The sequence below is a fragment of the Monomorium pharaonis genome, chromosome 4 (genome assembly GCF_013373865.1).
Source record: "Monomorium pharaonis isolate MP-MQ-018 chromosome 4, ASM1337386v2, whole genome shotgun sequence".
Taxonomy (NCBI): Eukaryota; Metazoa; Arthropoda; class Insecta; order Hymenoptera; family Formicidae; genus Monomorium; species Monomorium pharaonis.
The window spans coordinates 8,491,852-8,515,273 of NC_050470.1; the positions used below are offsets into that span (position 1 = coordinate 8,491,852).

Sequence of the window (23,422 nt, forward strand, 5' to 3'; positions counted from 1 at the left end):
CATTAACATCCAAATGGCATTCGCTTGATCCTTTCTATTTCTATCTTCCCTCATTTCACGTGTCCTTCTATCCCCCTTCAGGATGAAATGACTACTATCTCGAAGATACGGAGAATAAGCTTCGTCAATTTGTTACTTTGCTATCCAAGCAACGTTTACATTGAGATTGAATAGAATACAAATGATCTTATTAGCAAAGGTTGAGAATTTTTACTATTGGCATATTTTATTATCGATTGCTTGTATTATAATTATGAGGGACTAATTGAAGTTACAAAATTATTTGCATGGTTTAGTTACTTTGGATTTTACACGAACGAAAGTTAAACGTATTCCGCGTACTTTCCATAAGCTCGTGAATCACTGTGTCGGTGCAGCTGTAAGTTCTCGCGTATCGATTTCCGCATCGAGCAACCGCGAAGCGCGGTGACTCGTACGGTTCCACCAGGTAAGGAAGACAAACAGTGAGTTTCCTGGTATATATATTACTATGCATCGAGTCTCGGGGCTCATTGGTACAGCGTACAACGCGCCATTGTTTTGCGGAATAAGCGACAAACGCCGCTCCTACAACGGCCTAAACGAGAGGGATTGTTTGAATATTACGGAGTTTGCCCTTTAAACGCGTTTCCCGCGCTCTCACGCGATGACAATTTGCCAGAGGTTTCCTGAATTCTCTGAAGACACATATTACATCAATGATGAAGCTTTATACTTTAATCGCGAGATTACACGGAACGTCTCAATTCGTTTGATCGAAATTAGTAGTTTGGTAAAGAATGACGTGACTGCTAAGGTAAATTAACAGAAGGAAAGTAACTTTTCTTTTATATCTCGTATTATTTCGAAATCCCTTGTATTTCGTAAAAATTATTGATATTTTTTTCAATCGTTTTCTATTGGCAAAAGTTATTTTCCATTGGTCCAGACCTTTACCATCTTGGATAAGTCATCAATCTCTTCCGAGTCTTTTTTTTTTCTTTTCGTAAAACGTACCTCTTCCGTCTGCGGCGTCACTCTGTTTTCCAAAAGAACCTCGAGAGGCTTCATGCACTCTCCTTCGTCCTTCGCGCGACCACTTTCTCCGCCACGTTTCACACTCTTCATTATATTTGATTCTACTTGTCCATTCTCCCGTATTTTCCGTCTTATCTTCCTGGCCAGGGCCATCTCGAACAGCTCTTTCCACTCGATAATGTCCTGAATCGGTTTCGCGCATCTTTGGTGACCTGGCCGATGAATTCGCTTCGCCACTTTCTTCGAATTATTGGCCCAGCTACCCTTGAGACCGAACATCCGTAGTCCATTGTCCGTGTTCGGCATTCGCTGTTCTATTTCCGCCGTGATTCTATGCCACTTACGTTCCTTTAGCCTGATGACATTACTGTCGTCCCAGCCCCTTTCCATTTTCCTAAACTTGTCGCTTATGTTTCCTACACGCAAGGTGTCCTCCCAGTTCTCCTTTCTGAAGTTTCTGGTTGCCCGTGGCGACGGCGAGCACTGATTGCCCCCTTTGATTCTCTCTTTGGCATTGGATCTGACGCTCGGCGTTCGTTCGAGGCCGCGATTTGCGTTGATCAGTCGATTTTCCGGGGAGCCGTTCTGCCCGATCTCGGAGGAGTGCATGCTGTCGCTGTCGCTGCACTCCCACGAGCTCGTGCTATTTCTGCTGTGCTTCCTGTCGAGGATGACGCCGTTGCTCGAAACACCGAACTCGTGCTGCTGTTGCTGCTTCGAGAAATCCTGCGCCGGTGACTTCGGCACCTTTTGCGAGGAAACATCTTGACGATTGTGTTTCTTAGCTATCCCGCTGGCATGAGCCTTGCCTTTGCAAGATCTGTGAAGAAGGTGATGCGCGCCGAGCGACATATTGTCAATCTCATCTCTGCCGCGCGGCATCTTTTTGATGTATCTCTCTCTGTCTGGTCTCAAGAAGCAGGTTTCACGTTGTCACTTTCCCAAAATAATTATCACTAATCCCGACGAGGTAGCCCGCAGGCTTTCTGAAGTTTGCTTGAGAATTCACATGTATAGAATTCTTCATTAACTGTCGAAAGTCGAATATTTCTTCATCACTTAGCGCGATAACGTGAGATTATTTCCTTAATGTGAGTTGTTTGATAATCATGATACTTCGTCCAGTGTCGTACCACTATATATATCCTCCTCGATTAGTTTGTCGTTAATGATTCATTATTCTTTTATTTGCTCCGCATTTTTCTTGCATTAGACACTCGATAGGGAAAAAAAAAACGCCAATCAGTCAGTTTCCACTCGCGATTCACCGCATGACAGATCTTTCCGCGCAGCGCCGCCGATTACCGTCATATCGAACTCCGTCGATCAAGATGTATCAAGATTTATAAAGACGCAAATGTCATCGCGCGAGTGCCTGTTCAATTCCCCGACGCGTTTCTCTCGGTGATTTTAAAGCGCTCCGGCGAATGGCTCGCATCCGCGAGAACTGAGGCGCGACTTCCTCCAGGTGGTCCTTTCATCGAGACGGCGGCGACGGTCACGCGGGCAGGACTCGATCACGAGGAGGAGCATCACGGGGGTCTCCCGAGTGTCGACTGAGGCAACGCTCCGTGCTCCGAGACAGAGACAGGTCCTCTCGTTGAGGAGAACCGAGGAGAACGAGAGAGGCGTGTGCCCACGAGAGCCGCCCGGGAGTTCTTTCTCTCCATCACGAAACGTAATTCTCCCGCTCGCTCTCCACGTTCCTCGTCTCCCGCTTCCGTCGTGCAGATGTCCCCCTCTCTGCCCCCCCCCTCTCCTATCGGTCGGCCGACCATACGCTCGGCTTCGGTTACTTCAACGTCCTTCCTCCGCGATTTGTGCGACAGACGGCAAACAGTCGGCTAGTAGGCCGATCCGAATTCTGGGGCGATTGCAGATCGAGATGCAATTAGCGCAAAATTCGAAGGTCCGAAGAGCGGACATCGGAAACCGCGTGTTTCTCGGTGACTTTATGTTTGAAGCGTTTTGTTGTGAGGAGACAGAGTCCAAAATTCTCTGTCTTTCAAAATAAAATATTTGACTATAATGTTGCCGTTTAACATGTCATTAAACATGAAAATGTTTTAATGTATTCATCCCCCGTTTAATCTACATAAAAAATTCAATTTGAAGCTAATGATATACATAGATGCGTTCATTGTCTGAAGTTAAATGGCAAGCTTCCTCTTAGAGGCCGCGGAACCCCAACCTACGGAAGCGTAACATGAGTACGAGAATTGTTTCTGAGAAATACTCGACTCGATCGTTCGCTTCAAATATATATGGCTGCCGTCTGCCGTGCAAAGCTCCCGCGCTTTCGAAAGCTTCGAACGCGAGAAGCGGAGGAAATGCCGGGTGTATTATAGAAGTGTTTATATATAGCTTTCCCCAGAAGGGAGTTCGGGCAGCCACGGGGAAATGTATTATTATTTGATTCCTCGGTCTCTGATCTCTTGCCTCCTAGCATGAAAATTGTACAACAAATCAAATTTTTTTTTCAATACTCTCGTGCTCCGCGTTTCGCATTTTTGCATTTTCTGAAAGATACGTTCGAGTTCTTCTTCAATTTATTTTACGTCCCGCGGCTATGGAGGATCGCATTCGACGCGACGTCTTTATTTTGCGCATGATTACAGTGTGGCGATAAGAAAATCGATCCTCTTCCCTCTCCTCCCCCCGAGGAGAAAGAACATCCGCGGATCGGTCACGTGCGGTGCGTCGAGGGCGACGACTACGGATGCGTGCCACCGCACGTGCTACACACGGGGAGAGGAGCGCATTCGTGAAGAGAGATTCGAGGGAGCACCGGACTGCTATTTTAAGAAACTCGTAACACGCGAGATTGCGTCCAAACCAAAGCGAGTTACCCGGGCGGGCATTGCCACAAGCATCTGTCTGCGCACGGAGAGACGTAATATAACGGCGCGGCCGGAGTTTAACTCTTTGCGGTTCGGGTATCAGCGCCGCGGCCATGTTGCTCGCCCAAGAAACAGCCGCAGAATTTCTCGACGTACGATAATTCGGTATCGATCAGCACGCACTATACGCACGCGGTGCGACGGCGGCGGCTGTAACGAGCCGTTAATTGATAAGACAAGTATTTTTTTTTTCTCCTCTTTTAGAGCTTCCTTCTTTCCTCATGTCGGACGGAACTCGCGTGGCGGACGAGAACTCGGGAGGAGATAATACCATTCAAGGACGTGCAGCGTTCGATTGACTGTTGAGGAAAGAGGCAATTAGTTTTCTGCACGCGTTATTCTAAGGTTTTAAATTATGCCAGGCCGATGACGCACCGCCGTTGTCATTACTGCCCGCGACAATGCGCATTCAATGCGGGGACGAGGAACGTCGTGAATCGATCGCGACGTGGGTGGATTGCTACACGACAATTTCTCCGTTACATTTTGTCGGCGGCGCGTGGGACGCGCCGGATCGGTGGATTAGACGGCAGGTAAAAAAGAAATTTACATGCCCGGAGCGTGCGTACCCCTGGGGCCAGATCTAAAAGGAAGAGCGATTCGGGCGCCGACGCGGGATCGTCGCGACTTCCAGTGACTTGGCACGATTTAATTAGACGGTTACACGGAAATATTTTTTTGCTTAGAATTTACCTTTGGAATCACGGCAGCTACCTGGACTTCGACAAAAATTTTACTACACAGAATTTTCTCTTAAAATTTACCTGCAAAATCTGGTAATTGTGGGATATTGTGTGAACTCGAGGAATTTTACGATATTTTTTAGTAAAATTTACTATACTTTTAGTAAATTTGACTAAAAGTATAGTAATTTCACTATGCTTTTAATCAATTTTACTAAAAGGTATAGTAAAATTCCTCGAGGTTACACATTATCCCACAATTACCAGATTTTGAGGGTAAATTTTAAGAGAAAATTCTCTCCGTGTATACCTTTAGTAAAATTTAACTATTTTAAAATATATTTTATTAAGTACTTATATTATAAAATAGTTTGATAAAATTATAACAAAATTATTTAACTGTCATAATTTTGAGAGACAGCCGGAAGGAAGCAAAAAATAGAAGCAAACGGCCGCGATTTATTTGCATGCGTAAGTAAATCGCTGATATAATCGGAGAGGCTGGAATTAGTAGCACGTTTAACGATGACGTAGGCATATCTGGTATGAATGTCTCGCGTAACAATATCGTAATTATCATCCTCAATTATCGTTCAGCAATATCGGCATTAGCCTCCTTCGTTGCGACATCCGTCGATCGAGGCTCGTTAGCGCTCGAAGCGCGTCTGCATAGCTGAGAAGTTTCCTGCCCGGAGTTAAGGTAGCTCTCCTGAGATCTCCCTCCCGTACGCGCGCCGTTTCTCACGGTTCTGCACGATGTGTGATCAGGCTTAGGCTTCACGGTTACATTGTTTCGTACGGCGGACTCGCGCTATGTGCCTTTTTACGCCGCGCGCTTTACCGGAGAGCGGAACGACCGGAGGAGAGATAGGTGGAACAACTGGAATTAAAGTGTAGGTCGAAACGGCCGGGTGATCCCTCGATGCGAATCGCGCGCATAACGTACGCGACAAACAAGGCAAACGTGATTAGACGCGCCGCATTCAACGCACAATTGGGTTTCAATAACCGTTACGTAGTCCTAGCGCAACGCGGCGCGCGGTTACCGTCCTGTTACGCTTTGATGCGAGCCCCGTCGCGTTACTGTCCCCCCGAAGAAATTACGATGCATTTTAGGGACTAATGAATCCGTCATTCTGCGTAATTAAACGTCGTAACGAAGGTAAATGCGGTCGTAAATCGCGTTGATATTTTGCGCTTGAGACTTACAGGGATAAATGCAGAACATAAATTTCGATGAGAAACTATCGAAAATGCCGATAGAATCCGGGGGAAGGTCGTTCGAGGCCGGCACCGGGTTCTCGGGAGAGGGAGAAAAAGAAGTGAAATGGAAAACGGGTCTTTTAGTCGCTCACGCTGCGCGAATTGCTAAACCGACCTTGTGTGTTGTAGCGATTGGCGTAGGCGTGGTTGCGGCCAATGAAGTCGTAAGTGGACTTGAGAAAGGCATTCAATTCGATACGAAGGAGAAAGAGAAAAAAGCTGAAGGAAAGAAAATTTAAAAAATTCACGAGAGTGAAGTCCAGAGAACAAGAAAACACTTTTTTTCTTCGAACGAAATGGCTGTTATTGATAATAACTTTTGGTCGGGCAGACTAAGTCCGAGAGAGGAAAGAAAAAAAAAACGGCGACAATGATTCGGTTCTGGCATTTGACCGAAAGCTGAATGTTGTTTTTGATCCGCGGCCAAAAAAAAAAAAACGTTCGACGACTCACGGATTGACGGACAGACCGGATTGACTGGTACGGTCATAGCAGACGCAGGTCGTAAATCTATAACAGCGCGCGCGTACTTGGAGCCGTACGGCGCGAGCGACATGCTTACATGCACGCGTCTAAACCATCTTGATCGGATTTGAAACAAGCCCTCGCATAGAATCCGTACATATATTCGTTTATATCTACTCGCGACATGGCTGCTTCATTTTCTGAGCGCCGTCCGTGCGTCATTTATCATTCCTCATCCGACAAAGCTGTGCTTTGTCAAATTCAAACTTGACCGCACGGTGCACAAGTTCCGTATAAACAATTACGTTTAAACACTATTTGTTTATACATGGGGTTTTTGTATACGAGAACGCTCGCCTCTTTTTTTTAGCAAGGAGAAAGAATTGAATTATGAAATAAGTGCTGGTTGGCTGATGCGTGGTACGAGCTTTATTTTTTTAAAAAGAAAAAAAGAAGAAATGACGGTGGTAAAGAAGTTGAAACTTTTTTCCTGTGTTATGCCCTGCATATTTTCTTCATCTAATTGTGTACAACAAACATCATTGCAAGCTCTTTTAGCTCAATATTGTAAAAAGTGAAAAAATTTGGTTACCGTTAACACGTCGTTAAAAAATCGCTCGATAAACTACATATGTCAAGTGTACACATACACTGAGAGAAAAGTGTCTAGTATTTGCAACTATAATTGCATAGTAAAATAATTATAGTTGCAAATATAATTTTTATAGTTATTATTGCTATAATGTTAGTGTAAATAACCATATATGTATAGTTGTGCCAAACAGGGTAAAAATTTTACTATAAACTAAAAAGTTTACTATAAATTATAATAATTTCTACCATACATATTCTACCATACATAAATCACAATTATGGCACGTTTAACCATACATATGGTTATATGAACGAATGCTATAGCTATTGTAACAATAATATAGTGTTAAGTTAACTATAATTTATATTGTTAATTTAACTGTAAAAATTGTTACGGCTAAAAATAACTATAAATTATGGTAAATGCAACTATTTTTTTCTCTCAGTGTAGTAAAATTGTGCTCGCGAAAAAAGAAAGACGAAAGTTTTTCGAAGATTCTTGAAAAAATTGGCCGTAATATAGGTATTTTCATAAATTTCGTGTAAAAGATAAATTATAATTCCGTAATTGAGAGATGAAAAGTTTTCAGTATGCGTCGTACGAGAAAATCTCGTTCATGTTAAGAATGATCATTTGCAATTCCTAAAAAGCGTCAAGTTTCAATTCAGAAAAAAAATGTTAATGCCAGCGTGTCACGAGGAGGATTAATTCCTCGTCGGAGTAAAAGAGAGCATCGGGAAGTAACCAACGCGGTGTCCACACGCGGGAGCGACGACGGAGGCAAAGAGGCAGTGTCAGAGAGGCGCCATGCACGGGAATCAGAGTCGGAGCGTAATGCACGCAGCATCTCTCTCTCTCTCATTTATCGCGATCGAGATGCCTCTCGCTGCGAGCCGCTGACGGCCGGCTCGCGCGGAGTGTAACGCGTTAACGCCGTGTCTCGCGTCAACGCGTGGGCAGATAAGAGGGCGGGTGCACGCATACGCGTGTACGTACGTGGACTTCCAAGTCACCGCGATTACGTGCATAAAATACGAATTACGCCTGCCGTGCTGCGCCGCGAACGCGGCGACCGACTTCGGCTCTTGTGCCCACCGATCGCAACTGCATGCTAATTTATTCGCAGCGGCTCGCACCGCCGCCGTTCGAGTGGCTTATTCATTTTTGCGAAATAGCGGGACGCCGATGTAAAGTTAAACGATTCGCGCTCACCGTTCCTACTCGGAGCTTACGTAAATTTTACGAGTTAAATCGGTAACGTTATTCGCCTCTCGAATTCATTAAATTTCGAGATGGCTCTGCAGTTATTCCCTCGATTAAAATTCAGCTCGCAGAAATCGTCGCCGACGTCCCACCCCAGATTTGGAAGCGAGGGAGAGGACGAAAGGTTTTGTTGTTTACGTTTTCGCTGCTGAAGCTCAATACGCCAGCAATAGCTCGCCAAATCGTAGACGACGCGTACGACGCGCGGGGCCGTTAAACTCGCCCGGCTCTCCGTTCGCGTGGGCAACCCACCTTTTTTCCCCGAACGCCCGATATTTATAGGCGATAAGAGCTGACGTCATCGCGAGACTGCAGCACGACGCTGCAGGTGCATGGTCTTTGGTGAGCCGCGTTTTCTTACCGCGAGGGAGAATTTCTCCTCCCCGAAATTCGACAACGACGAATTCCAAAGGATTCCAATCGGTCCGAAGAAAGATACGCGACGCGATAAATTTTTAATAAATCCGCAGACGCAATAAATTTACGGCGCAACGAGCCACTAACGAGTCGAAGGGGTTAACGACTCCGGCGGGCGCGGGCGATTTTCCGGATGGAAAAAGGAAACCCTCGCCCGTCCCGCTCGCACGCGGCCGCGGGGATATGATTATTGGCCTACATATCGCGATCGGCGCGGCGGCGCGCAGCGCGGGGATCCCCCGGCGATCGGCGATGTTATCGCCGCGCGTATACCCGGTACCTTCCTCGCGGGCGGGTAATAATAGTGCCGCGGCGGTAACGGCGTAATTACTCACCACGTAGCGCGTAACATGCAATTCTAATTACGTAATTTGACATTTACGTAGCCCGATACATCGAGGCAGAGCGAGCGAGCGAGCGAGCCGTCACGCCGAGCCGCGCCGCGCCGCGCCGTGAGAGAGCGGAGAGCTTGCACGAGGACGTTGCAAATCGTGTGCACCACCCCGAGCAACTGCCGACTTCGCGTTTTTGCAGCTGCGCGCACGTATCCGCGGTGTTCCCGCCGCGGTTTTCTTCGATTAATAAGATCGCAAGATTGTCGGCTCCGTGGTTTCGTTTTTTTTCCCTTGACCTGAGTCGACACCTCTCTCAGACCTTTAACATCCGCGCGAGTTGATCTCGGGAAATAAAAGTCCGCGAAACGACGAAAGGCAGAACGCCTGGGAAAATTTCATGTCCAATCCGTAAATTTAATTTTTCAATTAATATCGAGTGGAAATGTTTTTCAAAATGCACATCTTTCTACCATCTTTTCCCTCCCGTATAAAAATATAATACTAAGTGTTAAAAGTTTATTAAAAATACTAACGGCGATTTAAGATGAGTATTAATTACTCGCCAATTTAATACTGCTCAGTATTATATCTTTACAAGGCCGTGTAATCTATTTTCTTGTTGCGAACAGAACGAATTAAGAAAAAAAAAGCGTTGAATAGATGAATTCAAACAGAGTACTCAAATAGAGAAGGTCAGAATTTTTATTCAACGCTTTTACACGACGGACTTTTGCGAAAAGGCCGCTTTTACTGCAAGGCGGAAAAACTATACTATTGCCCGCCGCATTTCTCGATGTTCTCCACAACGGCAGCACGTTCCTTGCCGTGCCGTTGTATCGTCGGCTTTATCGACTGCCAGTAAGCGTTATCGCGCCCGTTCCGCGCTGCGCGTTTTAACACCAACGTAAGTCGCACTTTGTTAGAGCTAATTGCCAATTACGGCGCGTCGTTGCTCGCCGTCCGACATGCGTGCAAATTGCGCAGCGGGCAAAGACGCCCGTGTCGATCGTGCCCGTTTCGTTTCTCGGGATAATTGAATCTTCTTTCGCAATTACAATTGTACCTTTGTTATTCGAGCGAGACTGTCAGGCTGAGACTTGAAATCCCGAGATCGGGACAGAGAGGCGTAAACAACTGAATCAGAACTGAGATGATTACACAGAGAGCTCGCTATCGAAGTGAACCGTTTTGCGTTTACTGCATTAAGGCTTACGGGAGTATTTGGACACCTAACAGGTGCGTGTTATTCCTTCGCATCTCGCTGCTTCGAGTACACATTTAAATAGAACATTATCGAAGTCATTGTCGCCGAAGGGCGATTTAATAACGCACGAATGCAAATCCTATTACAGAGCGTTCCGTACGAAAGGATTTTGTACGAAAATATAGCTACGCGCTTAATTGTACAATGTTGTTTTGACGTAAACGCAATTCGCGTTTCACGCTTATCACGATGAATCCAGAAATGCGGATGCGATACCGCTCGTTCTTGACGGGCTCGTTTGCATTGGCGCCTCGATACTCCACTGCGATAAATGAACGCGTGGAATGCGCGTCGCGCGTCGCATGACAGTTTAATTTAATGAAGGCAGCTCGAAAGCCCGCAAGCTCGGGCGACGTGAGGCCGCGGAACGAAGGAGGACGGCGTCCAACGCATGCGGGAATAATGCGGCACACATGTTCATCTCTGCTGTAACAATGCAGGCGTCAATCACGGATCAATGTACGCGTCTACTCTCGTTCTGACGCACTTCTCTCTCCGTGATCTAGGCGCACAAAACTGTCGCCACGTTTATCAGTTAGCCGCAGCTTCGGCTGTCGCGAGAAATTTGTTTCCTCCGTCGAATAATAAAGTGAAATCCTTTTTGTTTTCCGTACGAGATTTAATCTCGCACGGTGCATTCCGTGTGCTCTGGTGAAAAATGTGACCGAACCGCCGCCTTTAAAGACATGCATTTTCTCGTAACGGGCTGCGCCCGTAGTTCAGATTACGGCTCCGAAGTTCGACGGAAACGAGGTATTACGGTGCGAGGCGGCGGTAGAGATGTACCGTTACGCGATTGCTATGCCACTGCATAGCTGGCTCTAGGGAATGTGGGTGGAAAGTGAGCGCCTCTCCGCTATTGTCTTCCCCTTTCCTCGCTGCCGCGTCGCTGCAACAGCCCTGTCGCATTCCGCTGCAATTTTGCGCCCCCTTTGTGGCGTCATCCTTTTATTTCTCCGCGTACCCTCCGCTAAGTCGATTACGTTTTATTTCATTACTCATGCTCTCTTTATTCCTCGGTCCTCGTTTCACGCTTGGCGCGCGCCGTTGTCGTAGAATTTATTCAAACTATAAGGCTGAGAATATACATATTGAAAGCGTATAAAAAAAAAAAACGAGCAGATAGGAACCTGAAGAAACCTGATGATGCGAATAATTTGACTCTGATGAATGAGATGATGGAAACTTAAATATTACAAGTCGAGAAATTTCTCATTTATATTTTCTAAAAATTTGAAAAAATAACTCGTGAAAAGGTTTTCATCTCAAGGATCAAATTATAGATCAAATTATATCAATCGAGTTAAATTAGATCTGCTCTGATAATTTGATCTGTAATTTAATCTCTATGATACAATTTAATCTATTTTGATACTTGAATATTTTTCCCTGAGAGTCTAAACTTCTCAATTTATTTCATTCGCGAAGAGAAATAAGCAAAGCTCGACTTATAGCATTTAAGCCGGGACGACGGGAGATGGCTTACTGTATTCTGATGAAACCGTAAACTGCCGGATCGCCGAAGCGTGCCGCCACGGATGTTCGCAGGTGCCAATTCGACTTGACGTCCGTCACAACTGCCGCGTCTCGATAATTCCGATAGCTCGGCGACCGGCTGCACCTGTAACGAAATTGACACGTTAATAATATTGTAATGCATGTGCGCCGCGCGCGGGCATGCCCTTGAGCTCGCCGACGATTGCGGTAAAATTCATTTATGTTCGCTTATATGATTATCCATGTCGTAAACGTTCGCGATAAATGAAGCGATGAAGGCATTCCCGCTTCCCCCGGAGAGATGGACGTGGATGGAAAATTATCCATAGGTACCTATGGATTAAAATTCCGTTGCGAGAATCTTCTTGGGAGTTTGGAATGGCATCTCGAGACTTTTATATCGAAAGACGATTCTCAGCTTGAATTGATTCCAATGGAAAGACTATTATTAATCATCCGTGTAACGGAAACGCAAAGTTTAACTCCCCCCCCCCCCTGGAGGATTTGTTTATATCTGAGGCCTTTTTTGGGGAAAAAATCGGGATTCTATCATCGGTACATCGATTCTATCTGGAATTCCAAAGACGGCATGTTAACTTCGCAGAAGTAATATTGAACCCACGCAGGTATCCCTAACTGTTGGTCTAATCCCGATTAATCACCGTTACGGACGGCTCCGCCTGTTATCGACGTGTCTGGGTGCCCCGATACGCACACACTACGTCTATCGCGAACGTGTGTATAACGGGGCACGCGTGCATACGCACGACGTAGCTCGTGCAGCGCACAGTGAACAGGAAGCAGGATGTTGACTAAGAGAGAGGGGCCTGTCGGCGCGGTTACCTATACATAAGTATGTAAATCACGTCACGTTCGTTTTGACGACGCGTCTGCCATGTCACGAAACGGGAGAGAGAGAGAGATGGGGGGAAGGGGAGGGGGAAGAGCGAGACCCGGTTCTTCACGAACATTGTGTTGGGACCAGGCGACACCCGGTAGATGTAGCCTTCCCCGCCGGTACTTCCCGCTCTTGCATCGTCGGCCATTCAGTTCCATGGAGTTACCGCGATGATAAATGAGAATTGCGAATTAAAGCGGCTATCTTCACGCTCTGATACGCCGGGACGGCTGCACGCGATATCTTCGGTTTCGAGAGATGCAATTTGTAAGGGAACGAGAGATACCTGTGCCGCGCGCACGCGCACGTTAAAGTTGCGAAAAATAACCATAATTCTGTAGATCCCACAAGAAGGAATCTCTAGCGAAGAGTATGTGAATTCTGGTACACCCTGTACATAGCGTATAATGCGCTCGATTTGTGAGTGAATTACATCCGGTTTCTCCCTCTCTGCGCGTCTCTCTCTCTCTCTCTCTCTCTCTCTCTCTCTCTCTCTCTCTCTCTTTCTCTCTCTCTCTCTCTTGTTCCTGTGCGCTCATTTCCTTTCTCTTCCTCTCATCCTCTCACGTCGTCCGGTATTTCCGGATATTTACGTACGTGTTTAAATTCTCTAACGATTGTGCTTGTGCTTCTTAATTTTTAGGCAAATAAACACTCGATCGCGCATACTATACGCGCGAGGTTATTACCGGGTTCTCTATAAATGCATCGCCGCGTTAGCTATTTCCATTTTCTCCGAGAAACGTTCCGTCATCGTTCTTCCGAAGAAATGCGTTTCTGTCACGGCAGTGACAAATACGGAGACGCGCGTTTCGATCGATCCTCGGGCGATTTTCTGATGCGCGCTGACGCACGAAATCCCCGGATTTAGCCCCGGCCATTCAATCACGGCCGCCACCACCCCCCGGAGATTACATTCTGTTCGCGTGAGGAAGCAGTGAAAGGGAGAACACGGTGCAACGGACACAACGGACGGAATTACACATTTCGTTTCGGGCCGCGGGAACGCGGTGGCATTTTTAGCATTCCGCGACTACGGGGCAAGGTCAGACACGCTTGGGCATCTTCTCCCCCTCTTCCTCCTGCGCCTTTTTACTTTTACATCTTCGCTCTCCGACTATGGGGCCCGCGCGGAGACGTTGGCCTCCTCTCTTTATGAGAGAGGGAGAAAGACACCCGGTCATAGTGGTCGATTTGGTTGGTGGTGACGATGAAAGAAGTTCGGATTCTTGGTAAGCCCGCTATTTTCACACGACAGTCCCCCGTGTCTCGTGTACAGTTTTATTAGTAGGGACCGTGACTCACGATCCCGCTATATTCGTATTGCCAGCAGTGGCAATGAACCGGCCGACACCGCACCGCAATCATTTGTCCCACCAAGCGTACCGGCCCGCACCTTTTGCACACCGTTCGCCACCGGTCAGTCATTTTCGATATGACGATAACAACATAACACGACGAGTGGTCGAACGTCAATAAAAAGTGTGTTGGTTGGCACGTGTCCATTGCTATTAAACATCGTATAATTGTTATCTATAAACAGTGCAAGAATACAGAGACTTTTGATCTTATCGGAAGAAACAAAAAAATATATTTATTCGGCCAAACGTTCAGTGTGTTGCGTCACATTTTATTTGGCAGAAAGAAATCGCGCGATAATCGCTGCTTCGTTGATTAGATCGCATTCTCGCCGACGCGACGTATCAAAGGTCTACGGAACGACGGTCGATCGACCCCTTTCTGTGACCTCCTGAAGAACCTAGGGATCCCTCGTCGCCTTTCACCACACGTTCGACGAATTTCCCAGTGCGACGCACAACAATTTCATTCAACATTCCCACACCCGTTTCCCAAACGATATTTTTACAGGCCCCCAAGGTTAGCTATGACGATAAAGAAACGTCCTAAGTGGTTGACAAAAGTGGATGATAAGGTGGAACTGATAGTCCAACGTAAGGTCGCTACAGCGTGGTGTCGTTATGTCTCGTCGCGTTCGATTATATTGGAGTATATTGGAGTGCCTGCCTTCTGGTAAATACCATCAGATTTATGCTAATAAGCTTGCCTCACGTTCGGCGGGAGAAAGGTTCGTTCACGGAGCACGAGGGGACACGACCGGTACGGTCTACAAAAGAGAAAAGTATAGAGAGTACTGTCGTCGATTGCGCAATGTTCAAATGTACTGCGCTCCGACTTAGCCGCATTGTGAAAACGAGCCGACACGAGAATCTAGGAAAGAATATACTCTCGGGCACTCTATGTAAAGTTATTTTTTAGACGTGGAAGAAGAAATAGTTGATTTTAATTCCAAAGTGTTTTTAATAAAATTGTGTATTTTGTTCGTCTCCTAAATTAATGTTATTATTATTGTTTTTTTTTTTAAGGGATGAGATATATGAATATTTCTTTCAACGATCGACTATTAATATCGAGGATTACCTTTACGGTGACGCTGCTACCGGAGCTTTTGATGAGATCGATGATCTCCTCGCGCGACTTGTCGTCCACATTGATCCCATTGACCTCGATCAGTCTGTCACCGGGCAATAGACCCGTGTCATTGTTGTGTTGCACCAGAGCGCCGGGTTCCGCGAAGATCACCGGTCTCATCTGCGTTACGCCGTTTGCCGCCCGCTCGACGATCACGGCGCGGCGGAGCGAGAAGCCGAAGTCGTTTCGCGGCGGAGGTTGCCTCTGAATGGTGAGCGCCCTAGGTTCGGGTAACTCGAGCGGCACGATCTCCGGAAGCTGCAGTTCAATCCCCTGTTCCTCGAAGGAGACCGACGATCGCCACCTCGAGAAACCCTGGGACTCGCCGACGGGCGACAGGCTGAATGGCGGCGTCGCGAAACTCGAATTCGTCGTGTCCGTCAAAGAATCCGCGGATGGACTAGCACTAGTGACAACCTGAGTGTAGTAGGAAAATATTTCGGTTACGCGTTAAAAATTTAATGCTCGTTAGTTATTTTTTATTTATGCGAAAAGTTCTTTAAAAAACTTGAATATATGAATGTGAAACAAATGGAATGGTGAATTATGAAATAACCATAATTTATTATCAGAGTTTCAATTAAAATAATAATTAATGAAAGTTACTTACATTCAGAGAGAATTTTTATTAATAAAGCTAATGAAATTTATGAAGATATTTGCAGAAATAGATTCTACAATTGCACGGAGAGAATTGCAAGATACATAATTCATTCTCGCTTACTTCATCATGCTGCCAACGGGATCTCAGTTGTCAGTGTCGATTCACGTCAAATTTTAAACAAACCACCCATCATTCAGCGTCTCATTACAAGTTTCGGAAACGATCCTAATAATTGGGTTTCGTCGCAAACGATGCGCGGAAGAGAAAGCGGAATTGTTATCTAACCTGGAGCAATTTGGCATCGATTTGATGCTGCTGCTGCTGCTGCTGCTGCTGGTGGTATTGTTGCTGAAGCGCCTGCTGTTGCATGGAGATGTGCCACGCGGTTTGACACACAGCTTCCTCCTCGCTGCAGTCGTTGTTCAAAACGTTGTTGAGAGGCAGATTCTGATAGGTGATCACCTCGTTCTGTAGGGTGTTCCTCACCAGCAGATTGCTGGCCTCCTGGTAACTGGTTTCGGTGCCGTTCGGCAACGTGCCCTCCTCCGAGAGAACGTTCACGGTGCAGCTGTTGACCGTCAGTCGTGGTCCTTTGAGGATTCCTCGCTTGGGCGGTTTTGGCGGTAGCGGCGGTAGACATTTGCCGCCGGACTGACTCGTTATCGTCGACGACGTGGTCGTGGTTACCGTTAAGGAAGTGAGTGACGCCTCCGACGAGTCGCTCTGCATCAAACCGTCAGGCGTTCTAGTGGCCCAACTGCTGCCACCGGCGCTGATCGCCGAACCCGGACCCGACCCCACGTTCTGCGTGGCATCTAGAAGATCGCGGTCCAGATGCGCGAAAAACGACGCGCTGTAATCCGCGGTGATGCCGCTCGGTAGTTTCTCCTTTTCCTTCCGACGACCGGGAATCTTCAGTGATCTACGAACCTGCAACGAAGCGCGTGAAGATGACAAGGTTTTCGCCAGGACGCGTTTTCAAGCCACCGAAAGTATATACCATGCAGAACCCTAGGAATTTTCTCAAGAAATTTCTCTTATCTTTTGAACAGTGTGATTGTGACGGCACGTTATCCATATTGACATAATTTTACAATTTTTATTTTACGTTTAATGTACAACGAGTGCGGCCAGCACCACTTATCGCGTGAAACCACATCCGACCGGCGATTGAATCTACAGAAAAGAAGGCTTTTCAAAATGCGAAATCTTATCGCATTTCTGTACTCTTTACGTCTATCTACAAGTTCTTTCATGACTGATTAGGTTCTAGTGTAGTCATTACCAATACAGACACGTTTTTTTTTCTCTCAACAGTTTATTAATAATTAATTTGTGAAACCAGCCACTGGAAAACGTTATCGCCTCGCGATATTGACAGTTCTGTTTACGTCGATAAGAAATGTAATCCGAACAAGATATCGGTAACATCGTGCAGCTCATGAATTCGTAAGCAGTATCGATATGTGTAACACCCATCTTGCTATCGGAGAATACGATAACCAAGTTTTTGCGCATTGTTTACGAGCTCGATATAAAAGATCAAACAACTGGCAGAATTCTCAAATAATGTAATTTGTAATAATCTGTTACAGCTTTGCAATTTATTTAAAGAAAATGGAGGAACAGGGCAGAGTAGTCAATGAAAGTTGCCGCAACGTTCCCGCATTTTTACCTCGTCCAATCGCAGAAGCTCCTCCGCGGACATGCTGCTGCGATCGCGCTTTTTGACATCCTTCCGCTCCTTCTTCTCGCGCTTCCGCTTCTCCTTGTCGTCCTTCTCCGCGGCCTTCTTCATAAAGTTAAACATCTTCCTCACTCGCTAAACGTCCCAAGAACGCGAACGCGAGAAAGAGATAACATACGATATCTCGTTTCTCGATTGCTCGATTGATCTTGTGATCTCGACGCGATCGCGGACAGTCTTGGCTTCTTCTCGCACTTCGTAGCATATATACGTGTACATATATGTGTGAATGTGTGTGTGTGTGTGTGTGTGTGTTATCTATCACCGTGATCACACAGAGCACCGCCCGTCAAAATAGCCGCGACTCGCGCGTGATCGACGCTATTGGTGTTGCGAGATACGCCGAGTCGCGCGCATCGCCTCGTCACCGCCGCCGTGATGCCCGGCACTCACGATGATTCGAAGAGGAGCGGCCGTCCGTCACAATTCGTTCCGTAGTAGGCCACGTCGTCTGTCCGGGTAGGAAGGGCTCTCCCAATGCTCGCCCCCGGCTCGCCCCGCAGCGCACCGGTGCACCCTATCGACCGGCAACGGCGCAGCATTCATCGAGTTGCCCTCGGGATCGTCCCCTAGAAAGTCCATCCAAGGAAACGTTAGTCGTGCTCTCGCTTAGGTTCAGTTCCACAATTTAATTTAACCGGTTAGTTTAACTAACCAATGTCCAATGGATAAATTTGCTTTATAATAAAACAAATTCTATTGGACAATGTTACCCTTACAATACACACACTGGAGTCCACAGTACCCCAACGATACCTGTTTCAGTATATGCCATCTAATATAATAGTCTGAGGCATACGGTTTTTTTTTTGTAAATAAATTTTTGTGCAAACACATTTCAAAGGGTTTAAAGTTTTAAATGGCACTTCAAAAACCGTTAGTGGGGTTTCCTAGACCCCAGTGTGTATAAATTAAAAAAAAAGATAAGTGTATATTTTAAGGGTTAATTAAATTCTGGGGTTAAACTAAATTGTGGAACTGGGCTTTAGCTTCAGTTTCACGGCTTATTGTTAATTTAAGCGGAGTTTAACCAGCGATGTCCAATAGAAGCATTTGTTTCGTATGTAACAAATCTTTCCATTGGACATTGGAATCCTAGGATTGCGTGCTCGACGCAATGATCAGTCTGATTGCGATCGAGTCTGCGGCACGGTGGTGCTTTGGCGTCGCTTCCGCGGAATAAAACGAGAGAATTCGCAGATTACACACTTCCGGGAAGTCTCCTCCACGTCTCCGTTTCTTCTCCTCCCCGCGCTGGAGGTCGCCCGCCGAAATTGGTGCGCGCGTACGCAAGGGCGTGAACCGAAACGCTTCCCCATGGTCACATAGCTTCCGGCACGAATGATTTGATACCGCGAGGAACGCGGAAACGGCGGCAGTAAAAGACTAAGAAGAAGCGACGATAACGCAACCGTTGTTCGGTGCTCGCGTTGTTCGGCAGCCGACTCACCGCGAAGGAGCGAAGGGGATTTCCTTTTTTGCTCTCTTTCTACCGCGAGGTGGAAATATACGTACGTATACGTATATACCGAGGCTCGCGCGGAACGCGCGAACGCGCTTCCCTCGTCGCGTGACGTAGCCGGGCCGCGCAGTCAGCAGAAATAAAGAAAGTTTCGCCGAAGCCGTGCATTATCGGGCGCCGATTACCTCAACGATTATCGACACGCGCGTTCCTCATTGAAGCGTGAAAACGGAGCTGACGAGCGAACGATCGGCCGTTTGATTTGTGGGATTCAATTAGGAGGAGGGCGCGATTTCTCACCCCCTTTTTTTCTCTTCATATGCACGAGCGAGATCCATCATTTGCACCCTCGTTACTCGTCCATTTACATGATCCCGCGGAGAACAATTAGGAAGTCATAACTGCGTCCTCCCCGGGGATTTGCGTAGAAAATTAGAAAGGCGACAATTAACCGCCGCTAATGAAAGCGGCGCGCACATTCTCGAGATTTAATTGCCGCACATGTGTGTGCGCGTGTTGTACGCGCACGCCAGTCGGGGAGGAGAGATAATTCCAATGTAATCGGGGCGACGCGGAAGTGCATTACGCAAACGCTGATCTTACATCATTGAACTATCACGCTCGCGTGGAAATGAGCGACGGATCTGTGACAGAAAAATATTTACACGAAGGACGTAGTGTATCGCACGCTCTATTCTCGCGCGTGACGCCCGGCGCGCTCTTACTTACTCGGCGCGTAACACGCTCCCTTTCCACCCCGCGCCTCACCCCGCCGCGCGCGTTTTCCCCGCTCCTCAAGGGCGGCCCGGAAAATCCCGTCGGAAAAGTACGCCGGCGAATCTACAGGCGTGACGAGATCGATCGGCACGGAGCCGGCGAAATTTTCGGAGCACGCGAACCGCTCCGGAAATCCCGACGGCGATCGATGCCCCGATTCGCGCCGATACGCGAACATATTCCGCATCGAGGAAACCTTATCGGTACACTCCGGTAAACTTTACCAGAAGGAGAAAAAGCATTCGGGACAAGGCTCTCTTGGGAAAATCCTAATCGTCTTTCTACAGTCGACTAGTCGTCCATGGTAGATCTGGCGATTCGACGGTGTGGGCTTCACCTTTATTTGATAAAGGCTATACTACCGATGAAGGCATGCGACCTTTTCAGCGAGCCGCGCTTCACCGCGATCGATGCCGCGCACTCCGCTGTGTGCTTCGCACCTCGCGCTTTACGAGTTCGCTTTTCACGGAACTGAAGATTCAAGGCCGGCCCCTAATCTAATCGGGCGTAAGCGCTCTATCTATGGGGTCCCATCTTTCGACGGTCGAATCCAGGTGCAGGAGGGCGGGAGCGTCTGCCTGTTGTCATACGTTCGCTTGTTATATACGCGTATCCGCGTACGCGGGCGTAGATCCTCGCGGTGTGAGCTCGCCGATAGCGGGCACGGGACACGCGTCGTCACATCAACGGCACCGCCACACCACAAACAACAACACCCGCCATTCGCACCACGCGCCGCTACTAGCCAGGAGGACGCGCGCGCTCGCGATGATCAACGCACCCAGGAAGGCACCCAGGAAGGCCGTGCCGTGGTGAACGACCTGGTAGTAGTAGGCGCGAGAGCTGGCCCGCCGCAGCTCCAGCACTGACGTGACAGCACGGCCGACAGGTCGGAACTCCTCGGTCGACCTCCTCGCGGTGGTGCAACGCGCGGCGACGCGAGGAGTACGCACAACATCAGTCGGGGTGGGGGGGGAGGAAACGGCGCTCTTTAAACGGCGTTAACCACGACTCGCACTCGCTGCTCCGACACGGACGAGGACTGTCATGGCAGTCATGAGTTGGGAGCGGGGCCGGTGGCGACTGCCAGCGCCTTCGGCCAGACAACGGCCTGTTAGCCAGCACCCTTCTTTTTCCAGACAGCTAGTCCAACGTCGGCGCATGCGTACCGCGCTCTTTAGACCTTTCGATCCACCGGCGGAGCACGGCGGCTTTAGCGGCATCTTCCACGGCGGTTCGGGTCTTTGACTCCTCGCCCAGCCGCCGCTTTACGAGTTACCGCACGGAGAAAGAGAGCGATTTCACCGTCAGTCGGTTGAAGAACCGACCACATATGGCTCTTTATGAGAAAAAGACTGAATCGGAGTATTTGTAGTTTCAATGAATATAGTATAGCGAATAAAAAGGACACAATAATTTTGATAATTTAATTAATTAATAGCATAATTGTATTTTTTTTTAAGATGAAAAATATATTGATAACATAAGAAATATGTTTTAGATTGTACGCGTATGTGTGTTACTTTAACGTACATCTATGTTCCGCACTCATATGTGAAAAATATAATTTGCACCAATCTGATTGATTCTCTATATTTGGAGCATCTCACTCCGATGTTCTTTTAAATCATTTAACTCCCATCTGTACCATATTATATCATCTTGGTTTATAATATTGTCGATAAACGTTCAATAGGACTCCGTTCCGCCAGCTGGCAGCAGTTTCTATATACAAATGCCGAGCATGAATTACAATACGTCTACAACGAGTTGTAGTTTAGTATCAGCTGATGACACAGACGACGACAACTAATTGATTGAATCTCTGTATCGTACACTTGCGTTCCAAAGTGCCTAATAAAGCGTCATGTGGTGTCGTAACATTTTGAGGACATGTACCACCCACGATAAGCCGACTACGTTTGCCTGCCTACATTTTTTGACGAATAACAATTTCAATGATGTCACGTTGAAATATCCAGCGGGGTATCCACGTTTGCTTGCTTTGAATGCATGTGAACGTACAATTGGCGATGTCATCGATCAGTGGAGTCGTCGATTCGAGAACGACGGCATACCGGAACCAATAGAATCGATAATGCATATAGTAGCGCATGTTATAGGCACTAAGAAGGTATCGGGCAATATCTTGCTATTTTCCAATTTATGACATCTCATGTTACATATAATATTTAGCGAATAATAATTATTAATAATTAAAAATTAATTTTATATTGTGTACGCGTCTTTCTTTTCAACGCAAACATGAAAATTTTCCGTTTATTAGAATTATTTGTTTGACCTATCAATTTTGCTTGTCATACACTTGGTGAGACTCTGTGGCTCGCTACTTATTTGCTAAATATTTTAGTACAATATATTAAATTAGAAAAAATATAGATAATGTATAGTGTATTATAAACAAAAGGATACAAACATACTTTGTAAAAGGATTTAAAAAAAAAATACTGAAGCTTGATCTAAGCAAATTCACAATTATTTCGTCGTGATTTATCGTGTTTGGGTTGAAAGTAAGATATAGGTCGCACGAACTAAACGTGTGATATAAACTAGACTATTATTTGCAGGTAATAGATGTCGAGAATGCTAAAAATAATCGGCTCAATGTAAGACAGATCGAGAAATTGGAGTCGTTATGCCAATGTCGATTGTGTAGGTAAGAGATCCTTGAAAGAGTCTTTACAGTCTACCGTGGATCGTATCGTCATTTGTACTTGCTTATGAATACCAAATTCTTGCAGAATGCCAGTTCAGTATATTATCGGCGAGTGGGATTTCCGGGACATTACCTTGAAGCTCGAACCACCGATTTTCATTCCTCGCCCGGAGACCGAAATACTGGTGGATTATTTGTTGAAAAGATTAAGTTCGTCGCATCAAACCGATAATTGTGAAGTTCTAGAAATTGGTTGCGGCTCAGGCGCAATATCGCTGGCTCTCGCTCACGCTTGTAAAATAGTATGTAAGATGATCGTTTTATTTTCAATTATTTTGTACTCTGCTGGAAGCAAGCGCTCACAATTAATGGAAGAAACGTGCCAATACTTTTACAGATCAAGTGCACGGCGGTTGATGCAAATCCGCACGCTTGCGATTTAACGGTGACAAATCGAAACAAGCTAAACTTAACGGAGCAAGTCACTGTAATAAACGCGATCCTGAACTCAGACGCGAGTATCGAAGTTTTGGGTAAATTGAATGGTGCCGGTGACACGGATTTGAATTCAAGACTGTTTGATTTTGTGGTCAGTAATCCACCGTATATAACATCGAAGGGAATATCCAAACTGCAACCTGAGATAAAGATGTAATGCTCACACTGTTACCGCGAACATTGAGTTATAAATACGTACTTAATTAATATATGACATATTATGTACAGTTATGAGGATCTCATAGCGTTGGATGGTGGCGACGATGGACTGAAGGTGATCAAACCGCTCTTAAAATACGCTGCCAAAGTATTAAAACCCGGCGGACGTCTCTTCATGGAAGTTGATTACGATCATCCGAAATATATACAATTTTTTACAAATAAGTATTCCGATTTGAAGCTTCATCACGAACATACTTACAAAGATTTTAATAATATTGATCGTTTTGTGGAAGTAGTGAAAGTCTCTTGAAAAGCAATTCTTAATGCCATATTCACTGTATTATTTTGTATAAATATGTATATTTTTTGTATATATTATATATTTTTATTTATAAAAGAGTCTTAATG

The 23,422-nt window shown here is 46.4% G+C and overlaps 2 protein-coding genes across 6 annotated transcripts in view; one reads left to right on the forward strand and one right to left on the reverse strand.

The window, feature by feature from the left end:
• Positions 1 to 20,591, reverse strand: part of LOC105835500 (unconventional myosin-XVIIIa) — a 51,967-nt gene extending 31,376 nt beyond the window's left edge. Inside the window, exons 1-5 of one of the 5 annotated variants that reach the window (XM_012678843.3) lie at positions 20,471 to 20,591; positions 17,367 to 18,007; positions 15,977 to 16,621; positions 15,037 to 15,504; positions 11,689 to 11,823 (exon numbers count right to left, since the gene is read on the reverse strand). In XM_012678843.3, coding sequence (XP_012534297.1) covers positions 11,689 to 11,823; positions 15,037 to 15,504; positions 15,977 to 16,621; positions 17,367 to 17,501 — 1,383 coding nt within the window. In that variant the 5' untranslated portion in view covers positions 17,502 to 18,007; positions 20,471 to 20,591. Of the gene's footprint in view, positions 1 to 996; positions 4,709 to 11,688; positions 11,824 to 15,036; positions 15,505 to 15,976; positions 16,622 to 17,366; positions 18,008 to 19,200; positions 19,288 to 19,901; positions 20,038 to 20,458 lie in introns of those variants that run through there. The other 4 variants (XM_036286301.1, XM_012678844.3, XM_036286302.1 and 1 more) reach the window with 4 other exon arrangements.
• An 819-nt stretch (positions 20,592 to 21,410) lies between these two features.
• On the forward strand, positions 21,411 to 23,411 carry LOC105835504 (MTRF1L release factor glutamine methyltransferase). Its single transcript, XM_012678854.3, has 5 exons — positions 21,411 to 21,811; positions 22,266 to 22,354; positions 22,440 to 22,656; positions 22,752 to 23,005; positions 23,081 to 23,411. The coding sequence occupies exons 1-5, from the start codon at positions 21,545 to 21,547 to the stop codon at positions 23,322 to 23,324; spliced, it is 1,071 nt and encodes a 356-aa protein (XP_012534308.1). The 5' UTR covers positions 21,411 to 21,544; the 3' UTR covers positions 23,325 to 23,411.
• Positions 23,412 to 23,422: the final 11 nt, after the last annotated feature.